This window comes from Plasmodium coatneyi, chromosome 5 (genome assembly GCF_001680005.1).
Source record: "Plasmodium coatneyi strain Hackeri chromosome 5, complete sequence".
NCBI lineage: Eukaryota > Apicomplexa > Aconoidasida > Haemosporida > Plasmodiidae > Plasmodium > Plasmodium coatneyi.
Genome location: NC_033560.1, coordinates 1,075,631 through 1,100,762, shown reverse-complemented (window position 1 = coordinate 1,100,762; position 25,132 = coordinate 1,075,631). Strand labels below are relative to the sequence as shown.

Below are 25,132 nucleotides of genomic sequence, written 5' to 3'. Positions count from 1 at the left end.
CGCGTAATTTAGCTCACAGTGGAACCGCGCATGTCAGCATTTTAAAAGAAGGGTTAGGTTATGTTCGGTAAACATATGCATGTTCGTATGGGCGTATGCCTTAACTGCGGTTGGTACGTCCCCCTCTCTCAGCGGAGTGTTCTACCCTTCGCGCAATGCGTCACCCTACTTGCACACGCCGTACCAACAGTTACATAATTTTACACCAAGGCTTTTCTCCCCCAGGGCTATGACACTTGTGCAAAATCGGCACGATCCTATAAACGTTCCTACACATTTTTTTTAAGCATGAGAATGTGCATAAACTGAAACCATGTAACTTTCGTGGAAATTTTTCCCCAATAGGACAAACAACTTTGAAAAATATTAAGTTGTGCTTTTCTAGCCATAACAATTTTGTGCAACTTTTTTTTTCATGCACATCAGAAAAAAAAAAAAAAAAATACTTTTACAGCTAAATTGTCTCTTTTGCAGCACTTTTAATGCTACTAAATATTTGAATTTTTCTTTTTTTTTTTTTTGCCTGAACGGTTCATATAAAAGAATCAGTCTCGTCTGCAACTTAATTTGCAACTTTGTCAATAATTTCGCTGCGCTTTCGGGAGGAGTCCCGTCCCGATTAGGTTCTTTTTCGTTAAAAGGAAAATGTATGCAACATGGTCATTTACACCACGTGCGTGTCAAAGGGGGAGAGAATTTGGAAAAGGATAACGTCAGAACAAATTATGAACACAAAAAAAAAGCTAGTAATGCGCTGCAAATTTTTTTTTTTTTTTTTTTTTTTTTTGTTCATATTTTGTCAGACTGATAAACTGTTAAAATGTCAAGCTACCAAATTGTATTATTCCATTTTTAATTCACTACTTTAAACACACACGTATTTTGAATAATTCGGCAAGGGCTCATAAAATGACGCGAACTTGCGAAATGGAAGGGAGTAAGAGATAAAGATATGAAGCTAACTTAAGCAACCAGTTTTCTCATGCAGAAGACCTGCAACTCTTCCCCCTACGTGTACTATTTTATTTTTCTCTTTTAAAGGTCAACTTTGTGAATGACTCTCTTAAATTTATTTGATGTCATATGATCCTCACAGAATTGTTTGTTTTGTTTTGTTTTTTTAACCTTTGTATAAGCTGAAAAATGTGTGAGTGAAAAAATTGACATTCACGTAGTATTCATTATTTGCAATGTGCTACAATGTAATATGGTGTGATAAAACGCACCATAACCTGCTCTTCTTGCACATACTGCAAATTCCCCCCCTTTGATACACGATACACATTTTCGTGTGCTCTTGCGGGGACAAATGTTTGCATCAAACACGTTGCCTTCAGTATGGTAGCTGTGAAATTTGTACTTTGCTAAGGTGCACAACAACAACTTATCATTTCACGCAGTTACCCCAACTGAACATGTTGCTCTCCAGCTCCGAATCGAGCATCTTCAGCGATACTGATTATGATGTTAGCAGTGAGGACGAGTGCAACGACAGCAACGCAGATGAAAGCATAAGAAATGTGAAATTCTTCAATAAAATTATAATCAAACTGTTTCTAAAAAATAAAAAGTACTATGACCAGGTAAAAAAAATTGCACTTAGCTATATTAGCAAAATAGAAGACATCCAATTTTCGGATATTCAAAACAGTGAACAAGGAAGCAATGAGCACATACACAATTTTTATTTTGACACGTACGATGCGATTCAGCATGGAGAAAACAAATTAATATATTACATGCAGAATAGCTTCCACAAATTTATCGATGTTATGAATAATTACTCCATTCCTTTTTTCTTTCGACTTATTTTTTTGAGTTGCTATTTCGAGTTCTTGTGTAGCAGAGAGGTAAAAGGGGACGTAAGTGATAGGGGTTTTGCTCAGGGGAGGAGCCATTCGCCTACCAGTGTTGTGGACAATCGGGGGGAAGCTCCCGTTGTCCAGAGGGTATATAAAGATGATTTACGGGAAGACGGACTCGCTTGCAATAGGGATGGAGATATCTTGAAGAAGAAAGAGTATAAAGAAGCGGGAAGCAAGGACAAACTAGGAGAAAAGTCTCACGCGGGTGCCAAGGGCGGAGACTTAACCGAGGGGAATACCCATCAGAAGGGAAGCTACCAAAATGAAAGCACGTCCTTAAATTCGGAGGAGAAGCGACCCACAGAAGAACCCTCCCTCTACAATTTCATAGTCTACAATTTCAGCAAAGACAAAATGGTTATGGAAGAAATCGACGTGTACAGTGCGTGTCTGATAAAAGGGCTACTGTACTTATACAAAGATTACGCCTTTTTAAAAGACGAAAATATTAAAACCAAAATAAATAATTGCTTGAAAATGATCTTCGACAAACAGAATATAAAAATTATGTGTCGAGTGGAAAACGTGCCCTACCTGCATGATATCCATATTAGCTATTTGCAAGAAATACGGAATAAGCACATTGGGAAGTTCATAACCACAGAAGGGATAATAACCCGAGTGGGAGAAAAAAAAATTCTGGAGGAATGCAAAAAGTACAGGTGTATCAAGTGCGATCACATAATTAGGAAGAAGGCCATTCCTGAGTTGTACTATAACACGCAAATGGTGTTTAAGTGCCCCAATGAGCAGATTAACACGAACAAATCCCCCCCTAGGTATAGGAGCAATTTGGTAAGAAAAGAAATAAACACGAGATGGAAGTATACGAAGAAAGACACGGCGCAAGAAGGCAGGACGGGGAATGCAGTGTCGTATAATAAAGGTGCCTCCAAGTATGGCAACAAAAATAGTTCTTACGGTAACGCTAATTATAGATCAAAGGGGTTTGCATCCAAGCGCACTAGCAAGTGGAATTTCGCATACAGGGAAAAACATTACAGTAAGAACTCCTACAATGGAAACAAATGTAATGGCACAAATTTCGAATTCCTAGAGAACGAAGTTAAACGAGTAGATTACCAAGAAATAAAAATAAAGGAAACGAGTAAAACGAATATCCCATATTCCATTACGGTGGTCCTTTTGGAAAACCTAGCTGGGAAATATCACCCGGGGAAGAAGGTAATTATAAATGGCATCATCCTGCGGAGGTGGAAGAAATTGTATAAAGACATTAGGTGCGAAGCAGAGCTATTCATCGAAGCAAACAACGTCCAAATTAAGGAACTGGATAGTTCAAGGTTAAAAGAGGTGGCACTGGATGATGAGTTCGCCAAGTGTATAAATGCCCTAACGGATGAGGCGCAGATGTGTGGCAAGGCGACCATTGTGGAGGGTAATGGGACAGACAAAGAAAATGACGCTGACGTGAATGATAACCTAGGGGATGACCTAGAGGGGGGTTTGACATACGATGAGAGGGGAAGGCTCAGAATCTCATCACATCTGAGCAGTGGACACTGCATTGGAACAGATCCTGAGAAGACCCCTCGAAAGAATCCCCCAAGTGGTAGCAAAATGGACAAAAAAAAAAATAAGCTGAACGGACACATGACGAATGGAGGGATAGCCGTCCCGGAAAGGAGTCTGTTTGAAAAATATTGGCTCCTCTTTAAGGATAACAAACTGGAAGGAAAGAAACACCTGTGCGATAGTATATGCCCCAATTTGTACAATTGCAAATTGTCCAAAATGTCAGTACTGCTGGTGCTAATAGGGGGGAACAGAATAAATGAGTACGATTCCTTTTACAATGAGAATAATAAGTGGAAGAAATATTTCAACCGCAGTGGGGAGGAGGTCGCCACAAGGGGGTACCCGAATAGGGGAGACAATAACAGTGACAATGATAACAATGATGATGATGACAACGGTAAGGATGCTTGTTGTTGGGAAAACGCAGGCAGAAAACGACGCAGAGAGAAGAAAGCAAAGCACAGGAACAGGGACAGAAACAGGAGGAGGGAGAAGAATTTCTCCTCGGACAATTGTGACAAAAGAACACTGTGCCATTTATTGCTCGTAGGCGATCCAGGCACAGGAAAATCCCAACTACTAAAGGAAGTACAAAAAATAAGCCCCATTTGTACGAACGTGTCAGGTATGTTTTGTACCACTGCAGGTTTGACTTGTGCAGCCATAAAAGAGGGGAACAATTTTATGCTGGAAAGTGGAGCTCTCGTTTTGGCAGACAATGGAGTTTGCTGTATTGACGAATTTTGTCTTATGAAAAATGAAAATAAGAATGCTATTCATGAGGCCATGGAACAGCTAACCATTTCAGTAGCCAAGGGTGGAATTGTCGATAAATTGAATTGCCGGTGTACTATCATCGGTGCGTCTAATTTTGAGTTACATAAAACGGCCACGGGGAATTTATCCTCCTCTGAAGATAAGGCTCTCTTTATTAACTTGTCATACGCGCTGCTGAGCAGATTTGACATGATTGTGGTGACGGAGGATAATAATGAAATTGACTCGAGGGTTGCTGACTACGTGTTGTCACAGGAGGTGCAGCCTGCTTATCCTTCGGGGGGGAAGTGAATGCAGAGGAACAGACAGATCAGTGTAGCAGCGCTGTTAAGGAAGGAGGGGTCCAAACGAATTCGATTAAAATGAGTAATGAAAAGTTCTCAACCAGAGGGGACCATGCGAACACCCCTACAGAGGATGATTGGCCCGGAGGACACACCTTCAAGATGCCCCAAACGGAGCGCACCAAAATTATCTGGTCTAGCGAAAAGCTCAAGGAATATATTCACTACGTGAAGAATAACTGCTGCCCAAATTTTAATGAAAATTCCAAGCTAATTTTAATTACTTACTATTCTACGTTAAGGAAGGATAATAATGGCGACAACGGAACGACCGTTAGGACGTTGGAAAGTTTGATACGACTAAGTGAGGCGCATTCGAAAATGATGCTCAGCGATACGGTATCCTCTGACGATGTGATTAATATAGTTTTGTTATCGGAGCTTAGCTTGCGTGGGTATAAAGTAGCCGTTAAGACGAACTCCCACAGTGTCCTCATAGCCAGGGCGGGCATACTGGACAACTTAAACGACTCTCTGCTCTTTTATAATAATATGCACAGGACGTTTTACTCCTTGGACGATGTTTTATTTTATGAGTCCTTGTATAATTATTTTAAGAAGCTCCTTTTGGAGAAGCTCAATTTGATAGAGCGCAACGGGCAGATCCACCGCATGGCGGTTTAAGAAGTAGGAGGAAGGGCGGCGCTTTTTTTTTTTTTTTCCAACCCTATGTTATTTTATTTTATTTGCAACAATAGATTCTTTTTTTTTTTAATTTTTTTTTGGTAAAACTGGGTTGCACTTATTTGAATCCCCGCATGGGGACGACTTAACGCCCGACAGCGCGCGTATGTTGCATGGCCACTTGTCAATTTTTATTTGACCTTCAATGGGTCAGTTTAGCGCACTTCCCTTTTTTTAAGAACCAACTGAAGAACTGTAAGTATATTCCTCGTTCAAGCCCGTTTTGAAGTTATTCATTTTTTCACCAATTCGTTATTTACCTCCGTTGGGTGAGTTCCCCCTCGGGCTATTCGGTCAATCAAATTGTGAATTCCCTTTTTTTTTCTCATATTTTTTAAAGGGGGGAAAGCACACGAAGGAGGGTGTCACCAAGCCCCCCTATGGGTAGAGGCAGCACGAGGACAATTGTGCAGAAAAAAAAACATATGCATGTGTTTATGAACGTATATGTGCGGATATGCGTGTCCTCCGCTTAATCAAATAAAATCACATGCAATTGCAACTACGACTGCTACAGTTGCTGCCCCCCCTGGTGGTGCAAAAGAAAAAGTAACACCCGAGTGATGTGACCCAAAATGGACATAAAAGTGCTGGATGACGAAATTATGCTGTCCGATGGGCGAGTCATCAGAATGCCCGTTAAACAGGCAGAGGAAAAAGAGAAGGAAAAAAGCAAAGGGAAAATAAAGGTGGACAAAGTACCAAACGTTTGGGGAAGCAGCGCGGGCGCAGGAAGTGACTACTTTGATCTTTACAGAAAGCAAAGAAATCAAGAAAATGAAAGAATCGAATTGATGGAAAAGAAGTGGAAGGAATATACACAGAATCAAATATTCCAAAGTAAGAGGAAGGAAAAAATTGAGTTTATAGAAAAGAAAAGTTTAAAAAAAAAAAAAAAAAGACAAATGAAGAAGGACAAAATTAGGGAGATGCGAAATAGTAAGAAGGCAAAACTCCAAGGGGGAAGTGACGAGAAAATGGAAAAGACCACCGACCAGGTGGGGGAAGACTCCTATCCACGTGAATATGATACTTCCAATGATGTGAATCAGTCGGTCTCCTCCAAGAAGAAACATCATAACAATTCACCTACGCCTGATGAGATGATCAAATATGACAAGGCAGAATCGGGAGAGGACGAGTCTGATAAGATGGAGGCCGCCCACCCGGTAGATACAGATACCTTTCTCGTAGTTAAGGAGGGGGAGGAGGAACTGTTCTAGCTATGTGTGACGGCACGCTTGGTGTGTTCATAACGGGAGGGGTACACTTCCAAGCAGTGCACCCCCCCCACGTATGGGTCAAATTTGTGCAACGTTTAACCTTTCGGGGTGACGTTAAAAAGTGTTAACATAAAAAAGGGAAAAACTTCAACAGTGGTCAACAAATTAAGGGGAAACGTCCCAAGAATGGCTACGCAGAAATGCCATTTTTTGCACATTCCTCGTTTGCAACGTATTTTATTTTTTTCGTTTTTTTTCCCCCCCTCCATGTGCAATCACCGCGTTAACCACGCGTGCACACGCCGTTTGTTTTCAACCAACTTTACGGGTAACACCCCTTAAGTTTTCCATTATCCTTTTATCCACCTGCATTTGTGTCTTATAAGCCAAGGCAACTTTGAGCAGCCCCGCTTCGTTCAAATTTCTGCTTAGCAGTTGAAACGACTGTGGTTCATTAAACTGTGGGGTAAACTCCCCCGTTGGGATGACGATACTTGGGTGTCCCGTTATTGACGACACAACTGAGAAGATTTCCTTCATGTAGTTGTTGTATCCCTCAGGGGGGGGCGGAATTTCACTGAAAGTGCGCGCAATAGGTGCACTGATGGGAGAATGCTGCTCCTGGATTGTATCATTTTGTGCGTTTGGGTTACCCCCGTGAGGGGATCCTATGGACTCCTTCAAATTGTTTGACCTCGGCAAGGAGGGTAGCAAAACGAAATTTACTTGGGCAAAAATTTCATCAAGCACTCTAGTTAACCTCCGCTTTGCAGCTTCGAAGATGTGTTGTAAGGACCCCCCTTGGAAGCGAGACGATATTATGGACCCACCAATAATTCTCGTTAGCACCTTTTCACTTATCAGAGTGGATCTTACTTGTCTAACAAAATTGGATTTTCCAAACACATTCGGCATGTTGTAGTTTATCCCATTAATTCTGGAAAGGTTGCTATTCGCGATGGTCATCGAATGCATATAATACAAATAGCAGTAGTCACTTAGTTCATGCAAATCTGTGTTGATTAAAGTTCCCCCCATTTGTTCGATGTTTTGCATGACCCGCAAATATGTTTGATACGTTAGAGGATCTACGAAGTAGTTTTTTAAAAGTTCCTCACTTAGGTAGCCAAATTTTACATTTTTTAGGGGGCACTTATTTTCACAAAAGTTCAGCGACGCTTCATACTTTTTTAACTTGAGGTGAAATTTTTTTTTTTTCCCTTTGAGGGTAGTTAGATCGTTTTTATCTCCTCCGGAAAGGACATCCAAGAGGATACTACAGTCATACACATTGTTAACTATAAGTCCTACAACATCGGTTTCTTCATTATAGGGGATAATACCATACCTGCTGATCCTTCCATAGGTGGGTTTCATCCCTATGCATGCACATAGAGCAGCTGGGGTTCGAATGGATCCCCCTGTGTCTGTATTTACTGAGCAGTTGATCATTCTGGAGCCAACACAACTGGCCGATCCGCCAGAAGACCCACCACAAGATAGATCACTTTCATTGAAGGGATTCTTTACACCCCCTCCTGTGCAGGATCCCATTGCAAATTCGTCCAAATGAGTCTTCCCCACTATTACCGCTCCTTGTTTTTTCAACCTTCTCACAACAGTGCTATCATAGGACGGTTTATATTTTTCTAAAATTTTACTACCACATGTGGTTGGAATATTTTTTGTGCAAATGTTGTCCTTTAAAATGATGGGCACTCCAAACAGTTTGGGTAGGTCCTCCAAATTATCGCACTGGTCATAAAGGGATTGTAGTTTTTTCAGTTGCTCATATATTTCTTCAACGCTGTATAGGTAGGAAAAGCTGTTCAACTGATTGAGACGTCCTTCAGTGACTCTCTTGATTATTATCCTTTCAAGTATGTCCTTTATATTCTTATGTGAGAATATTTCTCTCCTAATTTGGTAGACCTCCGAGGTGCACATTTCACTTGATCCATCTCGAAGCAGTGCAAAGTGTGTACCCTTTTTTTTATATTCCTTTGTGTACCCCATCTGTGTGCATTTTGATGGGGGTAAAATGTACCAGCAGGGTGTAGCCTTCCTGAGTGCCTTTTTTTTCCCCCAAATGAGATTTCTGTCATCCAGCTTAATGGCACATATTGTTGGGACGTGGATAAAAATGACCCCGTGTAGTAAAAGGAGGAATGTATACAACAGTTTTGTGTTCACTTGGGAGGGGCACCACAATCGTTGGTTCTTCCCCATTTATTATGTGTAGTGTGTCTCTTCCTAAATTGTGCTTGTAATATCACTTCCCATTTTTACAAACTGGGGGAAAAACACGCAACCTATTGACTTATTCTGTTCTGCCCACACTGGGCTGATTCCTTAGCAGAAGAGATTTTGAGAGGTACAAATTTTCCATTATTGGGATTACGCATGTCGGGGAAAAGAAAAGCACAAAAACTACACGAATCCACGTCCCACGTCCAAGCAGAATTATACCAACTATTTTTATACTTCATTTGTTCATTTTGTGACTATGACTAGATGGGGATTTTCCCATTAATTTTTTTTTTTTTTTTTTTTTTTATCACAATTTGTATAGCGGGCTACGCGGACGTGAGGAGCATTCCGTTTTGTGGCGTTTCTTTAAAGGGACGGAAATTCCCACACGGGCTAGGATAGCTACGTGGCACACAAGCAGCACTGTCGACAAGTGCATGTTGTGCTGCTCCTTTGATACATTTTAAAAAATGAAGAATCGAAATGGGGATAACCAAACGGGGGTAAAGTATAGCGGTAATAAAATACGACATGCTTAGCCGTTGAAACATTGCACTTTTTTTTTTCTTTTTCCCCCCATGGGCATGCAGTTTAGCATGTGTGAGGTGTTGTATGTGTTTTCACACACACCCTTTGGAGAGGCTACATTTATGATGCAGTGGGATATCCATCTCTCAGGTTCGTCATTTATAAAAACAACGAGCTTCTTTAAATTCGCACAGTTCCTTTTACAAGCGTAAGAAAGAATGTGCGCATGTATAGGTTCATTTTGAACTGAATAGAATCACTTGTACAGCGAAAATGTTGTGGCTTCTTTTTTTCTTTTTGAGCTAAATTGAAAAATCCATCTCATTCATATTTGCTTTCCCCACTGGATTATGCACGACCTTATGTGAGGTGTACCTTACGTTGCCTCCAGTTGGGTAACGGGCATAAATTAAATTTGTGCGTTCTCCTAAACGCTTGGCATTCACATCGAGGAAGGTTATCTGTCTTAAATATACAACGTGGCATTTCCCCCTTGCATGCGTGAACTTTGGTTTATGACCCTACGTGCGCGTAGTGGGTTAAAAAGAAAGCGCGAGTAGATTAGCCGTGACGCTATTAAATGTTCGACTGTCCTTTACGAAAACGTACCAGTCATACGTAGAATATTTGCTGCCAAACGATCCACCATTTAATAACCCCCCCCAAGGAGAATGAACAACGAGCACGCAATGAAGAGGGGCACCCCAATTTTGTACATCAAAAAGTTGATCATATAGTGAACTCTTTTTAGCACTTATCATCTGAAGAGGAGCATGACGTAAGGTAGGACGTCTGAAAATATGCAAAAAAAAAAAAAAAAAAAAAAAAAAAAATTGTGCATGCCAAATTGCGACAACGCGTCGGTGACGGACCGATTAAAGAAATAATCTGCGTGCGCAAATTGCCCGACTTCTCATCTTGCCATTTTTGTATTTTAATTAGAGCACTTTTCACGCGAAATCACAAAACGCCGCGTCAAGTCGGGACGTGCGTTACCGACCTTTTGGAGAAAAAAAGAAGAGAAAGAAGAAAGACGCTTATTGCGCAAAATAAGGGAAACATTCAAAAGTAGCTGCCTAAGAAAAAAAAAAAAATGTAGAGCGCAAAAGCGCAGGAAGGGCAAAGTGGCCTTGACATTTTCTGCCCCTTACCACGGTGAATTTTGTTAGGCAAAAAAGAACTATAATATGACGTAGAAATATTTGCAATTTTTGTTATAGAGTTATTCGGTTACGCGGATGGCTGCATGCAGCATGTTTTTGGTCTATACAGCCGTGGTTGCACTCTACAGGCAGAACACTCCTATAGGGGCAAGCCAAAAAAATATAATATATATATCCCTTTATTTAATTTATATACGCTGGTATGTACATTTTTATTTGTCGCGAAGGGTTTCATTTCATTGCTCGCGTTTGCCGCCTAATCCTACCTTTGCAATTTAATTGTTCACTCTTTCTCATATTGCCACCCCAAGGGGAGGTTAGAAGAAGCTCGGTTGTATTTTCAGGCGTAATAATGCATTACTGGCTTGAGGCTGATTTGTTTATTTTTTATTTTCTATACTTCTTTTTTTTAGCCATTATTTTTTGGCCTTTATCTTTTATTCTTTATCTTTTATCCTTTATTTTTTTTGGCTTCATTTTTTGAATTCATTTTTTGAATTCATTTTTAGGCTCATTTTTTAGCCTTTTTTTTAAGCCATTATTTTTTTAGCCATTATTTTTTTAGCCATTATTTTTTTAGCCTTTATTTTTTAGCATTCATTTTTTAGGCTTTATTTTTTTTTTTGTATATTTTTAATATTATTCTTTTCAAAGGTGCGCAAATTTTCACTGTCGCGAAGAGGCGCGTGCCCTGCGGTTCCTTTTAAGTAGTCGACCCGTGGTCACGGCACGTAGGGTAGGTTCGTCTGGGCACATGCATTTGAGCCTGATTGTATAACTCTGCAAAGGAACGCCGCAGGAGGGGTGACAAAATATTAAACTATACCTAGTTGCGGGCACATATTTACTTTATGTGTATATGTATACACGTATGTTACGCGAACCTGCTGGCTTTAGCATGGTTTCCCCTCCCCCCCATGTAATGCACTAAAGGAACCAATTGAGCGTTCTCTAAGGTGTTACATGCAGAAAAAAAAACCACACCTTTGCCACACGAACGCGTCACCGAGGAACATCCACACCTGAATAACGAAGATTTAGGCCAATTGAAAAAACTGAAATAGAGGAACTTGTGAACCCTCTTGGACATAAAGGCCAGACCCAGTTTTTATTTCTTTGAAGAAATGTCGATAAAGGCAAAATTCAGGGGGTGCGGTCATTTCTTGAGGTTCTCCCTCTCCCTACTTATTCTGCTGCTGTGTATTTTATCGGTAAGATGCACAATAAAGAAGAACGTGTTCTGCACCTATATGTGTATTATATTTTTTTTTTTACCCCAGGGAGGGTACCTAATGCGTTGTGTCCTTGAGACTACACGGGTGTGCACGTAGGAATGTGCACATGGAAAGTTTGTGCAAAAGAAAATGTCACGCCATACCGCATTTATCGCTACGCATGAATGTTTTTTTTTTTTTTTTCTTTTCGTAGAAGGGAACGATCGGTGCAGAGGTACAATCTTTGGGAGAAGGCTACAAAATACCCCACATTAGCAGATTCCCATTTTGTAAGAATTTCAATTTGGGAGGATTTGCAGAGGAATGTAAAATTGACATAAAGAACAATCTAATAGACCTGAAGGATTTATTGGAAAGCGACGACCCAAAGGTTCCATGCGAAATAACCAGAGATGAATTGAAGAAGAGGATTGCGTATTGTAGATTCTTCTTCGTCTGTAAGAGAAGAGCACCTGATGCAATTTATGCGTATATTCATTATTTAAGAGTTAAGTACTATACTATGATAAGTGGGTTAAAAAAGACATTTCTAGAATTAGCATCTGAAAATGAACTACCGGAAGATGTGCAGAAGGTATACTGGAGACGATGTGAAGACGAACTTTTAAAAGAATTAGAAATAATGGAAAACACCTCTGAGGAGTACTTTCAAGCATTGATGGATAACAAAGTTGTTTTCACAATGCACTTTAACTGGGCCATGGGATCCCATGAGACCTATTGGTATTCGGAAATGTTCAAAAAGGAACTCAAGTGGAACGAAATCCTCTACGATTGGGCCAATAATTACGCACTGCGTTCAGGGGAAATATCAATAGTAAGGTCGTTAAAAGTGCTCATATATTTAAGGTCAAAATTGGCTTCCGTTTTGTAAAAAGCGCGTTTCCTTTTGTAAGAATTAGTCTAGGAAACTAGCCTTAACTTTGACTCCCTTTTTTTTTTAGGAAAGCCCACAATTTAAGTCTCTAATCGATGAAGTAAATATCACTGAGGGCGAGTCCCCCTTTGAAAATGTGTCACGCCATGATTAATGGCACAAGGAGGGGAAAAAAAAAAAAAAAGTACAAATAATGTAACACTTTTAGCAGAAATAAATAAAAAAAGGAAGCATTTTACCCCTTTTTTTTTAATTACTTTTTTATTGATATGATTAAATATTCACTTTCTTTTTTTTTTTTTTCTTTATTCTTTTTTTTGTTTTCCTTCCATTTGTATGTATGAATAACTCTGTATTGGAAGGGAAAGAAATACTCCCGAACGGGAAGCGGAAAAAAAGAATGAAGTGCTCACCCTCCCAAAAAGTATCTATATTTTTTAAAAAAATATTTAAAGGAAAAGAAAAAAAATTAAAAAGATACAAACTTGTAACAATGCGAATGAACACTTTAAATATTAAGTAAAAAAATGGCAAATAAGTGAGAATAGAATGGAAAAATATTTTTTCTGATTTATATTGGTTAAACATTGACATGAACACTATATTACAATGGGAAAAAGAAAAAAAGAAAAAAGGACAAAAGGACAAAACAGGAAGAAGCCAATTTATTTTTTCACTGTATAAACTATGCGATCATTCATGACTCCCTCCTGGAAGGGAGAAGGAAACATTCCCCTTCCATCACCTTCTCCATCCAAGTCTTAGATGTTTTGATAACTTACCATCCCGCGACCCCCCGCATTATTTGTTCCTCGATTCCTGGTAGGCGGTCTTGTGTGTGTGGCAGCAGAGGAACGTACTGTTCCAGCTCTTGTAGAATTTTCTGTTGGACCTACTGTAGATGTTTCTATGGAATATTCTGTTAAGGTGTCTTCCGTGGACGCATCAAATATGCGTTCAGCTGATCTTCTTCTTCTATTGCTTCTTCCGCTCCTTCCATTTCCAGAAGCATGGTTACCAAACGAAGAAGACCATGGTTTATACTGAAGGGAAGGAAGGTGGTGTTAGGGTGGTGGTAGGTGGGTTGTTAGATGGTTGATGGAAGGAATGATTGTTAGGGATGATTGGTGGAAGGAAAGTTGTTAAGGGTGGTAGGTGGTAGGGTGGAAGGAAGTTTGTTAGTTAGGTGGTAGGGTGGTAGATGGGTTGTTAGGGTGGTGGGTGGTAGGATGCTTGTTAAGGGTGTTAGAAGGAAGGGTTAGGGGTGGTAGGATGCTTGTTAAGGGTGTTAGAAGGAAGGGTTAGGGGTGGTAGGATGCTTGTTAAGTGTATTAGAAGGAAGGGTTAGGGGTGGTAGGTGGGTTGTTATGTGGTGGTCGAAGGAAGGACAAAGGGAAGGTTGTTAGAGGTGGTGGTAGGTGGAAGGAAGGGTTGTTAAATGATTCAATTTTTTTTATTTTTTAAATTTTTAAATTTTGGATCCTTACTTTATATAGGAGGACAGGGGCCCCTATTGTTGCTAAGGTGCCAAGGATAGAAGAGATGGAAGAGGTGGTGGTGGCAGAACGAACGGCTTCGTCTTTTGCTAAGGATGCTGCTTGTTCTGTCTGCGCTATTCTTTCTTGTACGTCGTCTAAATCAGATTTCACTTGTGTTATTTTATTATCAATGGAGCTCCCATGATCTTTCCAAAAATTTTGACAGTATTCATCCGAACTTTTTCCAGGATCATCCTTACAACGTGCTTCCATTTTATCCTTTGCTGCTTCGACTTTTCTTATATAACTTTCACATTTCTCAACATTCAAAGACCAACTATTTTCTAGCAATGTTCTTATAGCATTATGGTCATACATAAAATCAAATATTAATTTGCCATGGTAAAAAGTTCCCTTATCAATATTACTGAATATATTACTACACTTATTGCCCACCTTCGGGTCCTTCAATTTTTCATAGATCTTATGCATAACTTCCTGGAATTGACTATCCTCCTTCCCTAAATTCTCAGACACTATATCTCCTACCCAAAAGTAGAACCAATAACAGTATTCATCAGCTGACTTGGTAACTCCCTTGATTCTATGTACACGACACCATGCTCCCATAATATCGTCCACATCGTACTGTATTTTCCCATATTGCTGCAATTCACCCTTTAAACTACTTTTTACTCCATCAGCAGAGGAATCCCCCATATGTGAACTACAACAATTTGTGCATCCACGTAAATCATTATACACTAAGTGTGAAGGCAATTTCTTGAAATGTTCCTCCTGTAAATATGGAATTGGCAAAGAAGGGAAATGAGTGGAATTTGTATATGTATATATATAGTTATATATGTCTACATATATGTAAGTACATTCCGTGTGTATTCTCTCCCTATCACACGCACATTCTTCATACATATTCCTTCCCCCTATATTTCCACTTCCTAGTGTTTTTCTGCCTATTTTTTTTTTTTTCCTTACCGATGACATTGTTTATGTACACAGATGTGTATATTTTCTTCCTCTGATGTGTATATGTATATGTATTATATATAAACTTCTTCTTTTAAGGAGGTTGTTTATGTTTTAATTGTTATGTTTTAAAAGGGAAGATGGGGGTGTAAAGAAGTGTTCATTTAAAGAAATATATTGTTACTGTACATATGTACCAGCACATTTTAAAATTAATGTATGCTTTCTATTGTTATTATTTTTAAAAGGAGAAGAGGGAGGTGGTTGTTCTTAAAAAGTTATCAACATATATATAATATAGTTCATACATGTATAGCTTACAGTCCGCATATACACAGAGCATTTATACCCTCTCCCCTCCCTTTCTTGAGAAGTGTATACATATACTAATACTCATAAATATAACTCCATTTATTAGATAAATACATTATACACAGGAAGGCTAAAATTGTATGAAATTACATGTACAAGGATATGTGCATAACCTTCACTTAACAGCACACTTTTTTTTTTTATAACATACCGCTATCCCCTCTTCAATTTTATGATCGGTTTGTTGTTATAATAATTTGTTGCCCTTTCCTTGCCTATTTCTTCCTTTTCGATTTGTGCATTGTAAGGAGCTGTTTCATATGTAGAGTTTACACTTTATATACCATTTGAGCTATGTCCCTCCTTAAGTGCATATTAGATTCTGTATACTCATGTGTTCGTTTTCTCCTTTTCCTTTTTCCTTCATTTATATGATGCAAGAAGGTTCAGAGTGTTCAAGGGGTTCATGAATTCCCCCCCCTTTTTTTCCGTATAGGGGGTACTATGTTATTGTGCATATATATATATAAGTGGTTTCATATTTATAATTGCTGTTTCCATGTGTGCATTTATATTTGTTATAGAACGTAATGTTGATAAATTATAATTAGATGGGGAAGGGATGGATGCAATGTACACAGAGTTCACAGTTTATTAGTGTTGTATACATGCATATTCTTTTCTCTTTTTGACGAAGTGTGCTTTTTTGACCCAATTGAAATGTGTACAAAGGAATAAAGCAAAATAAAAAGGGGGTAAATGGAAGTACTCATTACTGTCGTTATTTCCCTCTATGTAGCATGTTACAAATGAAACCAATTGAAATTATTTTTAGTTAATTATGTAATAATTATAATGTGTTGCATAATATTATGCATCATGGAATAAAGAAGAATTAATTATATTATATTTGGAAAGGGGGAAGCAGTTAAGTATACGGACTCCTATTAAAGTGTTCAAGGATGAGTTCCTCCCCTATATGTTGTGCTGTTCTATGTATTTTAATACTTATTCCCCTGAAAACACCTTCCACCGTACACACTACGACTGATTCTACTGCAACCTGCACATATACAGTACTTTCCACATGGACCACTGTATACATAGACCCTGCCCCCTTAGCATCACCAGAAAATTATACCTTAGACGATCTCTGCAAGGTGAACCTTGAACACACCAAACGTACCAGTAGGAGCACTACTGTATATTTGAAACAGTTTCTATTAACAGTTTGGATTTAGCATTCTGGATTAGTTAGCTGGTGCAGTGTGTATAACTATGAACACTACGAATACGTATAGAATACTATACTACTCCAGAGGGGGAAAAATTGTTCAAATGCACATAAGCACGGTGAGCGTCTAGGCCATTCCAGACTTTCCCCTCCTGTGCCATACGCATTCTTACCTTCATGGGAGAATGAGGCACAGAGCGTTCACATTATTTAATATATAGTCCCCCCCCCCCCCCCTTAATACCCACTTTCTCCATATATGATGGCTTTTCCCCCCCTATATATATACATATACCCTATGTATATATATATGTCTACATATATATATACTTATATATATTAATGTTGACCACATAAAAAAAAAAAAAAGAGCGAGGGAAGGGAAAGGAACGACTACGACGACGACTACAGGGGGGAAGGAGCACTTACCGAAACGAATATAGATGTAGCAATAATGTACTATGTGGTGCTCCACGCATAATCTACATGAAGATTAAAAGTAAGTTGTTGAATTCCGTGACAAACACAGGGCGATAATTCATATTTTGAAGGAGGGTGGCTTGAGAAGCACTCTATACATACCAATAAGAATGAGCGTTAAATTATTGATATAATACTTATATGTGCAGAAAAGTAAAACTAATAGGTGCTCAGAAATTTTTATAACGGAGCAGGAAATTTGGCAGGAGGGCGTTCATTTGAAACCATTTACATAAAGTTCATGTGTTTACCCTCCGGACCTTTATTCATTTTATTCCATGATTCATTACTATTATATTGTCGTAAGCACAGGCGCAAAGTACAATAAATATAAGGGTGCAATCACCAACGCACATATATATATAATCGTTCACATATATGTATGTACATATAGAAGGGGTACGGCCCTGCTTAACGATATTGGACCAAATCAAAAATGAAGGGGGAAGCACATGGGAAACAGCATCCACTTCTTTTCTATATATATGTTGGAAAGGATGATGATTATATAATGATTCTCACATATATATGTATGTGGGAGGATGGAATTGTGCAAATTGTGCATATATACGCGGTGGTACATACCAAAATAATGAATGTGTACAATATTGTACAGTATTGTACAAATATTGTAGAATAAAGGTCCCCCATGTTGTACTTCTATGTCGTCCTTCCTTCTATTAGGAACACTTCTTCCCTAAGGAACTTCCTTTCCTCCTGCTTGGCGCACGACCATACACCATATTGTGTGTGGAATGTGGAACACATTATATAATTATTCATATAAAATAAAAGTAGAAATAAAGATGGAAAATATAAAAATAAAAATGTAAAAAAAATAAAGAGTAAAAAATTAAAAAAAAAAAAAAAAGAAAAAGAAAGGAAGGAAGGGAATCATTATTGTTGGATGATTATAAACAATGGAAGGAAAAGCAAGGGGGAGGGAAGGAGAAAAGTGTATATACTGCAGGGAATGCTACATATTATTATAGGAATGTATATGTGTACATATTTTTTTTTTTTTTTTTTTTTTTTTTTTTTTTTTTTGTACTTACTGATATATATAATGAATACAATTCTGCACATTAGATCATTTTTAATTTTCTCTTCATAAATACACGCCCCTTTAATTAAATGTGGATGAGTATGTGCACATTCATAAAGAAGGAAAAAAGAGCACTTCTCATATCAACTGTACTATATGTACGTTAATAATCTTTAACAATCCGCTGAAATGAAATAACAATGAAACACGAATGAATACTTGCTGGAATTTTTATTAGGGGGAAGAGGACGTTCCATGCCTGCATGTACATAATGAATTGTGTACATAGTAATATAGTGTTTTCAATAACTAGGAACAATTCAATAATATAGTCAATATGATAGTACATGAAGAATTGGAGCTTCTCTCTTTTACTTGACTGTTTCAGCACATTTGTTCCTACTTCCACTTCAATTATATGTATGTAATGATTTGATACATATGTGTAATATACTGCCGTCACCTTAAAAGATTTAACAAAGTGTATGTTATTGGAAAAATAGATATTTACATTTATTCTTTTATAATCATGTAGGAGTCTGAATTCGTATGTATTTCCTCCTGTATAAATGGTTAAACAGTTCCAACATAAAATTCAAATTACATGTATTCCACATATACATTATGCACACACATAGAAAATAGCAATAAGAAAAGAAGAAATAAAGATTATCTATTACTCCGAGTGAATACTTACATAGTGTACACATAATATTCCACCCTACACAACAGTGGCTGTAAGGATGCATATGTAAATTCACCGGAGTAATTCTGTAAGATTCAATTCTAAGTAGTTCACCTTCAGAGAATATGGCCGACGAGGTGAGCACAAAAGGACTTCACTGTAGTATCGACCGAACGACATTGAAGGGTTATAAGAGTGTGTTAAAGGGAGCATTATTGGGGAAACACTATGATGCGGATATCGTAGATGGTATTCTGCATGTCTGGTGTTGTGTATCTGACATAAGAGGATGGGAATCCTCAAAGGACGAGCGCTGCGATCTTCTATATTACTTAGCAGGAGCAATAACATATGAAAAGTTGCAGAACAAAGATGATTTTGGAACAATCATGAATGGATTACCCAATGTGTTAAAAACGTACTTCAGTAATCTAGAAGGATGTAGCATAAAGGAGAATAATAATGGAGAAAAGTTCTTTGCTAAGATGAAGTTACTAGGGAAGTACAATTTGGGACCTGCGGAAATATTGGAAGGACAGGGAGATTCCAGTAATGTTAGTTGTGAGAGGTGTAAAAAATATTTGGAAGAAGTTATGCGGGCATATGGAATTGTGAAAGGTTATTGTGACCTATCTACGAATATTACAAACTGTGAAGGGGTGAGAGATGGGTATAGGAATAAAAATCCGCAGGATCTTTACGAGGCAATGTATGGAAAGGTGGAGCTCCAAAGACCTGAAGTATTGTCCGAAGTACGGGCGAGGGCACCAGCAGTGCAGGTTACTTCCTTCATTCGGAGTGTATAATTACGTATTTTCCATGTATTCCTTCATCTTTAGCACGTCAAGCAGGTAAGGACATATATATACGCACCCTCCCCCTCTATTTACCATCATAGGAGAATTGCGAGCAGGAAAGGCTATCCTCACGACAAATATATTGCCAATTCCAAGAAGCTCTGGATCAATATAAAGATGAGGTGTCTAACATGGAAGATATAAAAACTGCAATTGACGGTATATTGACCTCATATGGGAATCACAGCTACTATGGAGAATTATCTGCAAAAGCCTTCTGTCTTGCATCACAGAAGAAGGAAAAGCAGAAGGCATCATCGGAGGACAAGTATTGTACCTCTTTATACTATTGGTTAGGGGACCAATTGTTCAGCACTATGAACAATTCTACAGAGTTTTCTAAAGCTATGAGTGAAGTCTACAACAAATTGGAACAACTGAAGGGACTCGAAACAGAAGGAAAATGTGAGGTTATGTACCCGAATGACAACATCAACTTGGAAACTTTTAACCACATGAAACCAATATTGGATTATTATCATGATTATACCACTATAAAAAAATGCGTAGATGATCCCCAGGCTTCCGAGCCTAAGTGCACTACGGAGTATGAACGTTATCTGAAAGAAGTTCTCTCAGCCTATGATTATATGAGCATAAAATGTCCAAAGGAAGATGTGAGTAATAATAAAGAATGGTGCACAGATTTTAAAAAAATGACTGCTACACACAGTCGTGAAGAATTACTAAAATTAAAGTGTTCTTTAAAACATACATCAGATTGTCCAAGCAACGCCGTCGCCGCTGCCATATCGGGTACATTGGCTACTACCATAGGATTACCTGTTATTGGTTATGCTTTATATAAAGTAATAGACATTATAATAAAAATATATGTATATGTACATATATACATATAAGTAGTATATATATATATATGTATATATGTATGTACATATGTATATGTAAAGGTCACATAATTCATATTTCCACCCCTGACACTCTTTCCTTTCTTTCCGCTTTTATTTAGTATGATTTCTTACCTCCATGGATAAAGAACACATTCTTTGGAAACACTTTTGGAAGAAACAGCAACACAAGAAACAGAAGATCCACTAAACATCACTTTGATACGTTCACAGAAGACAGCTTAACATATGATTCAACGGAAACGACGACACGGGGTTCTACAATAGATGATGATAGAACGGAATATTCCGCCCCGTACACAGCAACAGCATCCTCAAGGGAAGCAGGGCGTGAACAACAACAACGGAGAAGAAAAAATATAAGTTATCATGCCACGTAATATTAAAAAGATACCCCCTTGTGTGTAGTATTCCCCTAAGGGATATAAATAACACCGCGCATACAGTTTATATACAGTGCAAAGGGCGGAATGCCACTTCTTCTTTCCTCCATGCCTTTTTCCTTCTTTTTTTTTTCACCCCTTTTTTTTCCCCCATTTGTCCTCTCCCTTTTATTTATTCTCAAACCAATTTTGAGCCATGCAAACGCGTCTCACTCATTGTACACAAAAAAAAAAAAAAAAAGGGAAGGTTGTGTTACGGGTGTTAGAAGGAAGGTGGTGTTAAGATGGTAGATGGAAGGAAGGGTTGATGTTGGTGGTTGGTGGAAGGAAGGTTGTTAAGGGTGGTGGTAAGTGGAAGGGAGGTTGTTAGGGCGGTGGTAGGTGGAAGGAAGTATGTTCGAGGAAGGTCGCAACAGGGTGCACCTAAGGAGTAGTGTTATGGTGAAAGGAAGGTCACTTCCTGTAAGGAGAAAAAATAAAAAATAAAAAAAAAAGATAAAAAAAAAGATAAAAAAAAAAGATAAAAAAAAAGAAAAAAAAGAAGATAAAAAAAAAGAAAAAAAAGAAGATAAAAAAAAAGAAAAAAAAGAAGATAAAAAAAAAGAAAAAAAAGAAGGTAAAAAAAAAAAAGAAGGAAGGGAGGAAAGTGAGCAGGGGGGTGCAGTTCTTAGGGTACAAGGGATGTTTTTAGGCGTGCAGGGGAGATGTTAGATTGTTAGGATGGAAGGAAGGTATGTGGTAAGTGTGCAGGGGAGTGCAGTTGTTACGGGTAGGTGGGTTGTTAGGTGGTAGGTGGGTGGTAAGGTGGCAGGTGCGTTGTTAGATGGTAGGTGTAAGGAAGGTTGTTAGGGGTGTAAGGAAGGAAGGTCACTTCCTTTAAGGACAAAAAAAAAAAAAAAAAAAAAAATTGAAGGGAAGGTGTGCAAAAGGGTGTAGATTTCGTTGTTAGGGGTGGAAGGAAGGGATGTTATTTTGTTGAGGGTGTAAGGATGTAAAGGTAGGGTGCAAGGGTATTAGAGTGAAGGATTTTAGGGGTGTTAGAATGATGTTGTTAGGGTTGAAGGAAAGAAGATCACTTCCTTTAGGGAGGGGTACACCCGAAGGGTGTATAAAAAAAAAAAGAAGAAAAAAAAGAAAAAAAAGGTTTAGGTAAAAGAAAGAAGGTTAATGAAGAAGGAAAAGAAGGTTTAAAAAGAAAAAATTTTTAAGGAAGAGAAAAAGAAGAAGAAAGATGTAAAGAAGGAAGTTTTAAGGTGTAAAGAAGTAAGGTTTAAGGTGTAAAGAAGGAAGATGTACAGAAAGAAGATTTAAGGGAATAAAAGAAGGAAGGAAAAAAAGAAAGGAAGAAAGAAGAATGAATGTATGTACATTCTTTGTGTACACACCATGTGTAGATACTTAATGATAATGTAATATTACTTCCTAATTCAATAAGTAACATTTTTATTTCATTGAATAATATGCTAAAAAATGGCTCCACAGAAAAAGACTAAATTTGAACAACAACAAACACATCCTCCGAAAGAGGCAGCGGAGGAAGAGGAACATAGTCCTGGTAGTGGTGCTCCTCGTACACGTCGTGCACGACGTGCAGCTGATGGGACTAGGAGTAAAGCTAGGAAGGGTATTCAATTTGATGGGGAATTTGTAATAACTCTCGGACAAGGGGATATGAAAACAGAGCGTGTTCCAAGTAGTGGGTATGGTTACAATTACGATTACAATTATTTATATATATGTGTACATGTATATATATACACATATGTATATATATATATATGCTTTTTAAAAAAGTAGTGGTTGTACGAAAAGAAAAAAAGGAAAAAAAAAAAAAAGAAAAGGTATTTTCTCTCTCATTCTCCCCTTCCTATAGGCAAGGTACAAAGGGTGATTATGTACTTCTGGAATACGGTGGACAGGGACCTCCTACGATCAGTTGGGATAACTCGAATAAAGGTCCAACAACAACAAAAGTACCACAGGTAGAAGTGAAAACAGCAGTAGCTGTGAACAAAAATAAAAGGACAGCAAGGTATAAATGTCCCAATGGAACCAATGATGATGTGTTCGTGGATGTCGAGGAAGAGTATGACGACGACGAGAATGAAAAGGAACGTAAGTCATCATTATACACACAACAACTGAGGTGTACATATATGTATATATATGTATGTATATATGTCTACATATATATATATTGTTCACCCCTAACACAACCTTCCTTCTCTTCATTACAGGAAGTATTACTGAATGGTTCAATCTATTTTCGGAGGATGTAAGACAAGAGGATGATAAGAAATATAAAGAATTGAACATTCTACTACCCTTATGTGGAGGCTTGGAAGAACATCTTGGCGATGATATGGGCAAGTACGAAAAGTTCTGTGAAATAATGATGAAAAACATAATGTTTGTAACTAACCCAAAGAATCAATATAAAAACAAAGAAGGGAAGGAAAAGACACCATGTAAAAGAACCGTAAACAACATTCCTATATGTGATTTATTAAAAGCATGGACATATTTTATGCATTTGTTCTGTGCTCCTAAGGGGGTTATAGATTACACATTTGAGAAGGTGAAAAAAGTAAGGGAAGAATTTAAAGGAGCATTAAATAAGGATCAGGAGTATGCGGAATGTGCTTATGATGGTGCACCTAACATTCCTGATGACAACGCAGGGGTTTTGCCACATGATGTGCAACAACTATTGCTCACAAATATGTTGTATTATAAAATAATGAAAGAATCAACTAAGCAGAAATGGTGTACCGATGGGGCTAAATGGCAAGATCTGATCAATACGCTTGAAGATTCAGCCCGTTTACGGGTCGATAAGGATAAACCTGATCAGATTATCTCCGCTGATGACGAATCAAATAGCGTGCACAAAATTGTTAAGCAAGTGGAAGAAAGATTAAAAGAGGAAAAAGAGGAGGAAAAGGAACAAATGTCAGAAGTCTTACAACCAGCCAAAGAAGAAAAACCAGTTGTTGTTCCTCAACCCGAAGTATCAACACCCCAACTTCCACCCAAACCACCCCAAGCACCAGCATCCCCCGTCCTTCCAGCTCGACCCCCTCCACCACCACCAAGAAGACCATCCACACCAAGACAAGCACTTCCCTCAAGTGAGGACTGCACCAACAAGAAAACCTTATGTCAACGCGCCAATTGTGTAGCACATAATTGGTTTAATGACAGAACAACTAATGATGGGGATGGAAGACAGTACTGGGTAAGGGAAAAATATTGTCCAATGTTATTAATGGCACCACTGGAAGGAATAGTATTCTTCATACATAATTAAAGAAAGAAGGAATGTTTATGAAGCCTATATGCATACACATGGAGTGTACACATATGTGTTCCCTCCTTCTTTTTTCCCTGTATAGTGTAATTTTTGGGGGGGGAATGACGTCGGAAGAGTGTTAAGAGAATTGTCTAAGGCTATGACCAATGGGAATGGAACTGACGCAGGTTTATGTGAGAATATTCAGGATAGAAATAGTACTACACCTTCAGAAGCAAATAAAAAAGCTTGTGAATACATTACTAAAGGTTTACAGCATATATACAGCATTAAGGAAGAAGAGAAACAAAAGTACGGAAATCAGAAGAAAAATAACCGAATATTTGATCAAGTTATTGGATGCCTCTTCCTGAACGCATACGCAAATAAATTGCGAAACCTGGAAAAATGCCCTATTGAAGAGAAAATAATAGAACAAGCATTTAATGAAGGAAATACACAGAAAGAAACTTGGTGTTTAGATAAGGGGAATGGTGATTGTCCAGTGTGTGAACGGGAGCAAAACTATGGAGAATGTAAATTGAACACGGACAGTAAGCTCTGGTACAGTGGGGGTTGCGATAAAGACAAAGATAATATAAAGAATAAATTGGATAACATGCTTAGGGCGGAAGGAAAAATAACACAAACTCTAACGGATATAAATAATTTATGTACTGACACTACAAAACCGGAAGCAAAGGATGCGAAGCCTGAGCGTAAAGAGTCAAAGGAAGAAATAAAACCAAAGGTAAATGACCCCAGTGATACACCTGCTGCAGATGATAATCAACAACCTGCTCTTCGTGGAGGCGGCAGTCCCAGTCATGACACCCCCTCCGTTCTTCCACTTACTCACAAGAAGGAAAACCCCGTCCTTCCTTACCTCCCTCTTGCTCCCGCCGTGCTTGGTATATCTGTTATGAGCTATCTTCTTTGGAAGGTAAAAAATAAATAAAAATAAAAAAGAATTAATATTAGAAGAAAAGAAGAAAAAAAAATGGAAAAAAAAAAAAAAGGAAGAA

At 38.2% G+C, this 25,132-nt stretch overlaps 7 protein-coding genes across 7 annotated transcripts; 6 read left to right on the top strand and 1 right to left on the bottom strand.

Annotated features, from left to right (window-relative positions):
• Positions 1–1,415: 1,415 nt before the first annotated feature.
• Positions 1,416–4,472, top strand: PCOAH_00012010 (DNA replication licensing factor; the record flags this gene model as incomplete). Its single annotated transcript, XM_020058010.1, has 1 exon — positions 1,416–4,472. The coding sequence occupies one exon, from the start codon at positions 1,416–1,418 to the stop codon at positions 4,470–4,472; it is 3,057 nt and encodes a 1,018-aa protein (XP_019913386.1).
• Positions 4,473–4,543: 71 nt separating this feature from the next.
• On the top strand, positions 4,544–5,149 carry PCOAH_00012000 (DNA replication licensing factor; the record flags this gene model as incomplete). Its single annotated transcript, XM_020058009.1, has 1 exon — positions 4,544–5,149. One exon carries the CDS (start codon positions 4,544–4,546, stop codon positions 5,147–5,149), a length of 606 nt encoding a protein of 201 aa, XP_019913419.1.
• A 635-nt stretch (positions 5,150–5,784) lies between these two features.
• Positions 5,785–6,432, top strand: PCOAH_00011990 (Uncharacterized protein; the record flags this gene model as incomplete). Its single annotated transcript, XM_020058008.1, has 1 exon — positions 5,785–6,432. The coding sequence occupies one exon, from the start codon at positions 5,785–5,787 to the stop codon at positions 6,430–6,432; it is 648 nt and encodes a 215-aa protein (XP_019913566.1).
• Positions 6,433–6,744: 312 nt separating this feature from the next.
• Positions 6,745–8,448, bottom strand: PCOAH_00011980 (Glutamyl-tRNA(Gln) amidotransferase subunit; the record flags this gene model as incomplete). Its single annotated transcript, XM_020058007.1, has 1 exon — positions 6,745–8,448. One exon carries the CDS (start codon positions 8,446–8,448, stop codon positions 6,745–6,747), a length of 1,704 nt encoding a protein of 567 aa, XP_019913601.1.
• Positions 8,449–11,497: 3,049 nt separating this feature from the next.
• PCOAH_00011970 (Uncharacterized protein) lies at positions 11,498–12,482 on the top strand (the record flags this gene model as incomplete). Its single annotated transcript, XM_020058006.1, has 2 exons — positions 11,498–11,584; positions 11,802–12,482. The coding sequence occupies 2 exons, from the start codon at positions 11,498–11,500 to the stop codon at positions 12,480–12,482; spliced, it is 768 nt and encodes a 255-aa protein (XP_019913496.1).
• Positions 12,483–18,831: 6,349 nt separating this feature from the next.
• PCOAH_00011960 (KIR protein) lies at positions 18,832–20,806 on the top strand (the record flags this gene model as incomplete). Its single annotated transcript, XM_020058005.1, has 3 exons — positions 18,832–19,458; positions 19,605–20,372; positions 20,534–20,806. Coding segments are annotated over 3 exons (1,668 nt in total), but the record flags the coding sequence as incomplete, so codon positions are not given.
• Positions 20,807–22,285: 1,479 nt separating this feature from the next.
• On the top strand, positions 22,286–25,065 carry PCOAH_00011950 (SICA antigen; the record flags this gene model as incomplete). Its single annotated transcript, XM_020058004.1, has 4 exons — positions 22,286–22,515; positions 22,689–22,930; positions 23,053–24,053; positions 24,211–25,065. 4 exons carry the CDS (start codon positions 22,286–22,288, stop codon positions 25,063–25,065), a joined length of 2,328 nt encoding a protein of 775 aa, XP_019913354.1.
• Positions 25,066–25,132: the final 67 nt, after the last annotated feature.